The sequence below is a fragment of the Diabrotica undecimpunctata genome, chromosome 9 (genome assembly GCF_040954645.1).
Source record: "Diabrotica undecimpunctata isolate CICGRU chromosome 9, icDiaUnde3, whole genome shotgun sequence".
Lineage (NCBI taxonomy): Eukaryota > Metazoa > Arthropoda > Insecta > Coleoptera > Chrysomelidae > Diabrotica > Diabrotica undecimpunctata.
Window position 1 is genome coordinate 118,794,325 of NC_092811.1, and position 11,501 is coordinate 118,805,825.

At 34.8% G+C, this 11,501-nt stretch overlaps 1 protein-coding gene across 1 annotated transcript; it reads right to left on the reverse strand.

Moving 5' to 3' along the window:
• Positions 1-6,901: 6,901 nt before the first annotated feature.
• LOC140451287 (uncharacterized) lies at positions 6,902-7,642 on the reverse strand. The gene has a single exon (XM_072545032.1). It carries the CDS (start codon positions 7,640-7,642, stop codon positions 6,902-6,904), a length of 741 nt encoding a protein of 246 aa, XP_072401133.1.
• Between the last annotated feature and the right edge of the window lie 3,859 nt (positions 7,643-11,501).

Here is an 11,501-nt window from a genome sequence, read left to right on the forward strand (position 1 = left end):
CAGAATTATGGAGGCATCTCTTTACTTTGTTCGGGATACAAAATACTCACAAACATCATTAATCGAAGACTCCAACCTGTCACGGAAAAAATCATCGGGGAATATCAAGCAGGGTTTAGGCAAAATAGATCTACCATTGACCAACTATTTACAGTTAAACAAATACTAGCCAAAGCATGGGAATATGACATGGACGTTTACAATCTCTTTGTAGATTTTAAACAAGCCTATGATTCAATAGATAAAACAATTCTACCTAATATATTGGAAGAGATATGCAGATGACACGGTAATTATGGCTGAGAGTATAGAAGAACTACAAACTTTACTAGATGCAATAAATAGTGAATGCATTCAAATGGGACTTGATATCAACACAGATAAGACCAAATTTATGATAGTATCAAGGAGTCCAATAAATAATGAACAACTAACTCTTGGTGGACAGCAAATAGAGAGAGTGACAAAATATAAATATCTGGGAGCTTACATCAACACAGAATTAGATCCAGACCAAGAGATCCGGGTCTTAAAATTCAAACAATTGTTCTGTGACAAAAATCTGAATACTGCGCTGAGACTAAGGTTTGTTGAATGTTACGTCTGGTCGCAACTATTGTACGAGGTAGAAACATGGACACTAAAAGCGCAAATAGTTAAGAAGATTGAAGCCTTTGAACTTTGGATATACCGGAGAATGTTGAGAATTCCATGGATTGCCAGGGTCACCAATGAGGAAGTGCTGAGAAGGATGGGTCGAGACAAAAAATTGTTGAGAACGATAAAAGTATGCAAGACTGCATACCTTGGACACATACTGAGAAATAATAAATATAGTCTTCTGCAGGTCATCATGCAGGGTAGAGTCGATGGCAAAAAGGGAATAGGTAGAAAGAGGAAGTCATGGCTGCGAAATATTCCAGACTGGACAAATATGACTGTAGACGAATTATTCCACGTTGCAAAAGACAGAGAAGCTTTTAAAAATGTGGTCGCCAACCTCCGTTAATGGGGATGGCATAGGAAGAAGAAGATATTGGAAGAATTTGGCATACCATCGAAATTAATACGACTAGTGCAAATAACAATGACAAAAACAGAAGCACAGGTATGTATTCAGGGACAGATCACTGATGCGTTTACGATAACAAGACTGAAACAAGGCGACAGACTAGCTCCAACGCTCTTTAATCTTGTTCTGGAATATGTAATTAGACGGTTGACGGTGAGCGGAAGTAACATACTTACAAACAAGTCTACCCAACTAGCAGCATACGCAGATGATATAAACATAATGAGCAGAACAGTGAACGCAGCGGAAGAAACCTACGTTGAGTTGAAACAGAGTGCAGAAGCAGTAGGGCTAGCAATAAATACAAATAAAACAAAACTACTCATACAAACCAGATCAAATAGACCGGTGCAACAACACTTTATTGACGATATAGAACATGTAAATAGATTCACATATCTAGGAATGGATCTGGTCGCAAGCAATGAAGAAGAACCGGAGATAAATAAAAGGCTTATGCTGGCAAATAAAGCCTATTTGGCGATGGGCCACATATTCAAATCGCGAGACGTACACCGGAAAACAAAACTCCGGGTCTATAAAACAATAATCAGGCCCATAGTAAGTTATGGTTGTGAAACATGGGTGGTGACACAGAAATCTGCCAATGCATTAGATGTGTTTGAAAGAAAAATATTACCTAGGATCCTGGGCCCAATAAGTGAAAACAACAACTGGCGAATTAGGTATAATAGAGCTACGAGCTACGTATAACTACGAGCAATATAGCGAACCAACTCTAGCACAACACACTAAACTGCAGAGATTACGGTGGGCAGGGCACGTGGTCCGCATGCATGAGAATAGAATCCCCAGAAAATTTTTAAATGCAAGAATGCAGGGAAAAAGACCTGTTGGAAGACCTAAAAAGAGATGGGAAGATGAAGTCGATGAGAATGCCAGGAACTGCCTGGGAACGCGTTAATGGAAAAGAATAGCGGTAAATCGAGATGATTGGAGAAGCCAGTTGAAGGAGGCCAAGGCCCGATTTGGGCTGTAGTGTCATTGGATGGATGGATTTAAGAAAACTCAGAAAATACTCATTCCGAGTTTTGATCCACCTTGTATATTAATATTTCGCTATGTGAATAATTTTAGACAGAAGGAGACTACCCTCCACTCTTCGTCTTATGCGGTCCAATATGCGGCGTATAACGAATAACACATACTGAAGTGTGGTGCCGCCAGTATATAAATATCGGATAATTGTTTAATTATTTGGAACTTGAAATGAAAAGTAGCAAGAAAAACTTTTACGAAGTTTATTCTAAGAAAATTAGAACAAACATAGACTGAGTCAAGAACAGATATATCGTTATTCGCCCTTAACTAGTTAATATGAAAAAGAATCAACACCTGCTCCCAAATAATGCACTCTCCTCCAACGTTACTGCAAAGCCTTTAGTTCTAAGTTGAAGAGGTTTACGCTGTAGCATTAGTTTGTAGAGTGTACAGAAACGGTAAACTACCTGTTCGCCGTAAATGCCTCGCAGACATTTATATAACGCTATCGGATCTATCATATTATATCTATGTTTGTAGACGCCCTAGGGAATACGCTACGTCTATGTTTATAGCTTTCGAATACACTTTAGTGACTTGTTGTCGAACCTCTTTTAGATTAAAGCTTTGATTCACCAAGAACTTAAATATCTTCAGATAAAGGTAATAAGATATTCTAATATATCAGATATCAACCTTTCGTAAGATCCAAAAACAAATTTAAAAACAATACCAAGAAAAACTAATTACTAAATATCCATCTTCAACATAAAATTATATAAAACAAAACAAACAAAAAATATATTAAACAATTGAGGCCCAGGCACTTAACCGTTATATGTTTAACATGGTAAATATCAGACATTACCATCTTGTCAGTGATTTTCTGTCATCAAATATCTCTATAATTTCAAATAAATCATTTGTGTTAACATATAACATGTTGCAATTATTTTAATCAGATTCTCATTCTTTCAACTTTCCTCATAATTAAAATAGATCCACCGTAATTTGGAAAATTGTTTAATTTAAAAACTCCAAAGTTTTTCGAGTTAGTATCGTTTGCGTAATAGGCGGGTCAGAATTCTTATCATTTTCTCTAACTTCAAAACTTTTTTACCGCTCTCTCGGTCATAAGGGACCGATAAAGGGGGGAAATGAGCGGAGGATAGATGGAGCCGTTAGTTTATAAAATAAAATAATAAATGCGAAGTATATATATATATATATATATATATATATATATATATATATATATATATATATGTAAATACTTTTTTCTTTTTGGGTGTGGTAGTCAATAAAAAATAGAGCTTTGCTAAGGCGTACTATTTATTCTGAATCCAAGCTTTCGGTGGTTTTTTGCCACCTTTATCAAGGTCTACAAAGAAAATTACTATGAAGTAACAAACTGAATGGTGCCAAAAAGGCTGTAAAAAACTATAAAAAACTTACCCGAATGTAAGATTCGTGGCATAAACAACAACGTTAAATAACATGATAAAACTGAGGTTGCAACTAAACTTAAATATGTTACTGTTAAAAAACACTTTAAAAATTACTAAAAACGTTAAAAGTTAAAAACAAAATGTAGGACGACATGTTGAAAACAGTCGTCGTTGCAGGCTTGATTTCAGTCACATTTCACGAGCAGAAAGAGAAAGTGAGTGGATAATTATTGTTTAAATAGTTTGGAGAAAATACAAAAAACAACTTTGAAAATAACGTCTAACAGAATACTGTTAGTGAATTTTTAGTACTGCCAACTGTATTACCAACTTGAAATTAAGCGGGAAATTAAAAATGTAAATTATAACATAAGCAATCGAAAGAAAATAGTATTTAGTAAATAGGTTTAGAAAAAACAACTCAAAACAAAATCTCCAACATGATCTCAACCTCTTACGCAATATTTTTGTTGAAAATTCATATCCTCTAAGACTGATAAATAAATTAATTTTTAATGTCCCCTTTGTTAATAGAAACAACATACTTACTATGTCACAATCAGTGCCCTCAGCACAAAATATTTCTGCTCCAACAAGTGTGTATTTTTATGCCCTTCCATATATTCCGAAACTAACCGTTGAACTCACTAAGATTTTTAAAGACTTTAAGAATATCAAAATAGCTAACAAGAACATCAAAACCATACGTCAGCTGTATAGCAAAATAAAACAACCCCTAACCACTCTAGAGACTACAGATGTTGTTTATTGCATTCAATGTACTGAATGTCCATCCACGTACATTGGTGAAACTGGAAGGAATCTGTCTAGCCGTATTATTTCTCATAAGAGTGATTGTAGATTAAACAAACCTACTTGTGCTTTGGCAGAGCATACTATCGATCTAGACCATAAGATAGATTTCAACAATGTAAAAATATTAGCCAGAGAGAAAAATAAATTCAAGAGAACTTTCTTAGAGATGGTACATATCAGCAAGAGTGATAATAACAATCTTAATAAGAGATCTGAGATCCAGAATCTTAGCAAAATTTACAATTTTATATTGACTTTTGACTGAGCTATTTTGCATCTCAGAGTTTTCTTTGGTTCTTTCCTTTTTTGAAATATCATTATTAATTGAATATTTACGATCAAACTGCAATTACTAATTCAGTTTTGTTTTGTTTTGAGTTGTTTTTTCTAAACCTATTTACTAAATACTATTTTCTTTCGATTGCTTATGTTATAATTTACATTTTTAATTTCCCGCTTAATTTCAAGTTGGTAATACAGTTGGCAGTACTAAAAATTCACTAACAGTATTCTGTTAGACGTTATTTTCAAAGTTGTTTTTTGTATTTTCTCCAAACTATTTAAACAATAATTATCCACTCACTTTCTCTTTCTGCTCGTGAAATGTGACTGAAATCAAGCCTGCAACGACGACTGTTTTCAACATGTCGTCCTACATTTTGTTTTTAACTTTTAACGTTTTTAGTAATTTTTAAAGTGTTTTTTAACAGTAACATATTTAAGTTTAGTTGCAACCTCAGTTTTATCATGTTATTTAACGTTGTTGTTTATGCCACGAATCTTACATTCGGGTAAGTTTTTTATAGTTTTTTACAGCCTTTTTGGCACCATTCAGTTTGTTACTTCATAGTAATTTTCTTTGTAGACCTTGATAAAGGTGGCAAAAAACCACCGAAAGCTTGGATTCAGAATAAATAGTACGCCTTAGCAAAGCTCTATTTTTTATTGACTACCACACCCAAAAAGAAAAAAGTATTTACATATATTTTTTCCAAACTAGTCAAAAAACTTTGGACTACTTTTATATATATATATATATGTATATATATATATATATATATATATATATATATATATATTATAGTTAAGTATATGTATTATGATCTGCTTTTCTTGCTTATGATATGATTAAGCTCACTTTTAATTATTTAGTTAATTAATTAATTATAAAGCAATTTAATAAACAAGGAAAAAAGGCATTAATTCAAAATTCTCAGGGCTGATTTATCATATCAATTACCTTTATTTCGTGGCTTCTAGTACAGTAAATATGGACTACAAATGAACGTTAAGAAAACCAATAAGGACACGCATTGAAATTGCAAGACAAGCATTTATAAAAATGAAAACAATGTTTGTCAATCGAGACCTTCCTCTGGATCTAAGGATAAGAACCTTAAGATGCTACGTGTTCTCGGCTTTGTTGTATGGAATGGAAAGTTGGACACTAAAAGTTGATAATATAAAGAAGTTGGAATCATTTGAGATGTGGTGCTATAGAAGGATTTTGAAAATACCATGGACCCAACGAGTTACAAATGCAGAAGTGTTAAGAAGGCTACAAAAGGATTGCGAGGTCATAAAGCACATCAGAACAAGAAAGCTGGAATATTTAGGCCACATTACCAGAGGTGCGAAATATGAGATATTAAGGCTCATAATCAAGGGTAAAAGATCCATAGAAAGACGAAGAATTTCCTGGCTGAGAAATCTAAGAAAATGATATAGTTGCAGCTCAGTAGATCTTTTTAGAGCAGCCGCCAATAAGGTATGGATAGCTGTGATGATAGCCAACCTCCGATAGGAGAAGGAACTACAAGAAGAAGAATAGGAGCGCAGAATATTTTCATTCATTTGTTACCTCGGTCGTCCTCCTTGGGCGGTGGCTGATGTTCCAAGGCAGCACATTTAGCTAGTGGAGCTTTTGTTGTTGTTGTTTGGCTCGCTTGCCAGCCACCGATATCCCACATACTGTCATGTCCAGCGCCCCCAGACGTGCCCTAGCAGGACGAAACAAAGATAGCGATCCTAAATGTAAATTATTATTCACCATTTTCATGTATGTGCATTTTATCATACTGCGAGGTGTCAATTTTTATTTCACTGCAGGTATCTCAGAAACTAATAAGTATCGGACCGGGTTGTAAATAATAACAACAGTATAGGAAATACTACCGACTTTTATTATCACTCCAAAACATAATGTAAATAAATATAAATTAATTAAACCATCGTCCCGTGTGTCTCTTCCTGTGTTTCTTCCCAGCTGATTGTGACGTAACCGCACTGCATGGTTATTTTATTTATTTAGCGTATGGCTCAATACATGAAGTAAATACAGTAATAATTGTAAAAAATGTAAGTACATAATTTAAAAATACAAATATAAGATTATATAAAAACGAACATAGACAAAATACAGATAAAATACAAGATAATACAAACAGATAAGGTTATATCTTAAGTCAAGTTGAGCTATCCATTCAAGGCTTGCAGGCGTAGTTTTGAAAAAGTCTTTTAGGTCCCCTCGTAATGCCCTCAATTCACATGTCTCCACTATGTGTTAGATGGTTTGATCTGGAGCTCCACAGTCGCAGCTGGAGGTAGGCTGTTTTCCCCATTTATGTAGGTTGTGTGCGCATACTGCATGTCCCGTTCTAATTCGGTTTAGGCTCTTCCATATGTTTCGTGGCTGGTCGAAGCCATCAGGCTTTTGGACTGGGTCAATAAGGTTGGATACTTCAGGTGGGGCTTCCTCAGTCCACAGCATGCGCCATCTGGAGATAACATTGAAATCATCTGCTGTTAGCTCTTGGGCTGTTCTTATGGGTGGTTTTCTGGATGGGAATCGGTTTGCTGCTAAACTCGGGATGTCTTCATGGATTGGTAGTTGCAAGTTGCTATTTACTTTCGAATACTCCGTTATCAAGGCCTTTTGTCTTCGTAGAATAGGCGGAGAAATATGGCTAAGGATCGGAAGCCAATATAATGGAATAGTCTTGATGCAGCCGCTAATCATTCTCATTGCTATATTAAGCTGCGTATCAACTATTTTCACGTGACGACTATTTAGCCAGACCGGTGCACAGTACTCTGCCACAGAATAAACCAAACTAAGCACAGATGTTCGTAGTGTGTCCGCAGATGCGCCCCAGTTGGTACCACAAAGATTCTGGATAAGGTTATTTCTACTACTTATTTTTTGTGAAGTTATTTGTAGATGTTTTTTAAATAAGAGAGTCCTGTCCAAGGTAACCCCCAGATATTTTGGGTAGGGTTGGTAGGATAGTGCTACATTTCTCATTTTGACCTCTAATTTTTGGTTTGCCTGTTTGTTATTGAGGTGAAAACAGCTTACCTCAGTTTTATTTAAGTTGGGTATCAGACACCATTTTGTGAAATATTCATATAGTTTGTTGAGGTCGTTTGTCAGCACGTTTTAAGTAATTTCAAACTGTTTGTGTTGTACTGCTATTGCTATATCGTCAGCGTAGCCAAACTTTCTTCCATCAGTGTCAGGTAGGTCCAATATATATATATATATATATATATATATATATATATATATATATATATATATATATATAAGTTGAAAAGCATCGGAGCAAGGACTGATCGTTGGGGTAGTCCATTATTTAATTTCCTCTGTTTGCTTATGTCATTACCGTGGATTACCTGGAAGTATCGATCAGAGAGCATGTTGTTTATTAGTTGCAATATTCTTTGGCATGAGATTAGTTTGGTTAGTTTATAGAGGAGTCCCTCCTTCCATACTGTGTCGTGTCAAATCCACAAAGACTACAGCCGTCTTTTGTTGCTTTTGGAAGCCTGCTTCTATATGCGTAGTTAGACTTAGGACCTGATCTGCTCAGCTTCGATTAGGTATGAAACCTGCTTGTTCGAGTGGGATATTTTCAAGAATTTATGGGCCTATTCGGTTTAGGATAAGTCGTTCCAGCAGTTTATGGCAGCAACTGAGAAGTGCTATAGGACGGTAGCTTTCAACTTTATCGTGGGGTTTATTGGGTTTTAATACAGGAATTATTTTGCTCTTTTTAAAAGCTTTTGGTATGTTTCCAGTTCTAAGGATCAGTGAATAGAAAGCAGCCAACCATTTTCTTGTCCTTTGAGCGCATTGTAGTAGGAACTTTTGTATGTTCTTTGTCACGTGGAGTCCTAGATAGGGTCACTTTCCTGCTAGCTATTTGGTCGGAGGACAAAAAGTGGGATTTTATAACGGGCGGGGCACTTCCCCCTAGCTTTTTAAGTAGATTCCAAGATTGTCTGCTCGATCTTTTAAAGTCTATTTTCTCCTTGTTTTTATCCATTTATCTCTCCGGGCTTCATTTAATGTTTGCAATAGGTCATTAGCTACATCTGGGTCACCATTCTCTATATAGTCATTGTAGAGTTCTTCACATTCAGTATTCTAGCCTGGGATATACTCTTTGCGGTAACCTCTTGATATACACTTTTTTGCAGTTGATATCATTGAACCTACAAATCTATCGTAGCTTTCCTTTGTGGCTGGAACCCATCTTATAACTTTATCAAGTTTAATAGAGAATTTTTGCCAGTCTGCCTTCTGAAAATTCCATCTTGGTCTGGGACTGGATCGGACTATCGGGACCTGGATACCTACTTCATATATTATTGGGCGATGTTGGCTGTATAAGAAATTCTTCAGGACTTTTCTTGTTATATTGACAGGTTGATTTTGAGAGTTTTGGGTTGAGAAACATGCATGGTGGCCAATACATCACAGGAACCCTATCGGTATAGTTACTACGAATGACCAGGGAGATCTTCCATTCACAGGGAGCCTCTCCTGATATAGGAAGAACTCCATAGAAAAATATAAAATTTGTTATCTTCCTTTATAGGAACCTGATGTTCCTATATAGGTTTTGCATTTATCTTTAACTTAAAATACGTAGTATCTTCAACGAAATGAATTTATTCCTTTTAAAACAACCTATCTGTGCGCTTATGAAGAGGGTCAAGAGAAACCGTGATAATTTGGATAGGGCGGTTTTATGCGTTTGGTCCTTTCGCCTTTATATAAAGCGGGCACTTGCTAATGTTTATTTCCCGTAGAAATTGATGGTGGAGTAATTTTTTAACGATTATGTTTTTCGGGAAGTTTTTACATTATGTCTGTTGTCATATTACTTTTTTTTATAACACTTCTTGCCTCTGGGCGGCCGCTTCAAAAGTTTATGCTAAATTAATCTCAGAAAAGAGTGGCTTAACGACCTTTAATTTCCGAAAAATAAATTGGCGATGTTGTTGGATGTACTTTGTATCCTTTGGGATGGGTTTTGTTTGATTTTTTTAGATGTCGCGTTGCCACGAACACTATAAAATAAATTTGGGTATAAAATATTTAACACTTTTTGCGTGTTTTAATTTCTTTGGAATGAATATAAAAAATTATAATCAAGAAACGCAAAATATTGTTAGCTAAATAGTGTAGTTCAACAAAGTTTCATCACACAAAAAATAAACTGTGAACACATTACCAATTTAATGCAAATTAAATAATATTAAATATTAAACACTAACGAATAATTCAATACAACACATTCATAAGTCCTGTTTCTGGTTTTTCGACAACTTTGATAAGTCGTACTAATTAGCCGATACAGGAACGGCTCAATAAAATATATCAAATAAAGAAAACAAAAATTAAAAATGAATTATTTGGAAAATATGTATTAGCATTCCTACTACATCATCAACATCAACATATTCCAATGCAGTAAGCCACCTCAATTTTCCTTCAAAAGAACAAACCATTGTCCAATTAGATATCCAAGTTATTAAAATAGATGAATACATAGTTGTCATAGGATCTCTACTCACACCAAAAAATGTTATCATTGCATCACGAATAGCCAACAAACAGAAGAAAATTTAAGCCAGAAGCTTAAACGTGCGCTAGTTAGTACACAGATGGATTTTTCTATGATATTAATAATTATCCTGATTTTTTGACAGTCTTTCTTACCGCAACTTATATCAACTTAATATTAAATCATTTTCTACTAAAAAATAACGACAAACTGCTGACTGCTGCCACTAAGGATCCCGATTTGTTCAAAGTATATAAACAAAAAAAATTTGAATATAATCGTCAATTACAATTGGCTAAAAGATCAGCATACTGTGATTTTATTACTAGTTCCAATAATAAACCTAGAGACTGCTAAAAAATAGTAAATTTCGAAAGAAACAACACAATATCCAGTTCGGTACAACTTGATCTACCTACATACTGATCCGACGAAATAAATCCATTTTTTACTACAATTGCAGAGAGTATAATTACAACTCTTCCCACTATCAATGTCGCTGTCCTCTGCAATTATAAAAATTATCCCCTTTCCGAGTAAGTCCTTTTTTTTCGTCCCGTTGTGGAAGAAGAGGTCTCTCAAATATTAAAATCTATTAGTAATTCTAATTGTAGCAATGTTCACCAAATTAATAGCAAAATTTTAAAAGGAACTTACCAAATAGTTTTAACAACTTTCACTTATCTTATTAATTTATTTCTACCAACTGGAGTATTTCCGGAAGTACTAAAATACTCAAAAGTACTACCTATCTACAAACAAGGTGATTTCTCAAAAACTGACAATTACAGACCCATTAGCATTGTTCCTAATTTTGAGAAAGTGATTGAGAATGTTATCAAACAACTATTTTGAGTCAAATAATTATTAAGCAACTCACAATATGGATTCGGAAGTGCTCGTTCTACTACGAACTCAGAAATTAATGTTGTGAGCGAGGTGATTGAGGGGCTTGAAAGCCAAAAAGACATAGCAATTTCTCTTGCGACTTGTCGAAGGCTTTTGACTGCATTCCACACATTTTGCTCCACAAATTAAATTACTATGGAATTAAAGGTATCTCTCTTAAGCTTATAACTTCTTATCTACGTGGCAAACACCAGACGGTAGTGTCTAAAGCTCATCTCTCCGATTTTCTGTCCGTAAAACATGGAGTCCCACAATGTTAGGTCTTAGGACCTCTTTTGTTTAATATTTATGTCAACGATTTGCCTAAATTTATATCTAAGTACAAATCCATATAATTCGCAAATGATACGACATACGTTGTATCAGGAAAAAATAATGATGATTTAAATATGTCTTATT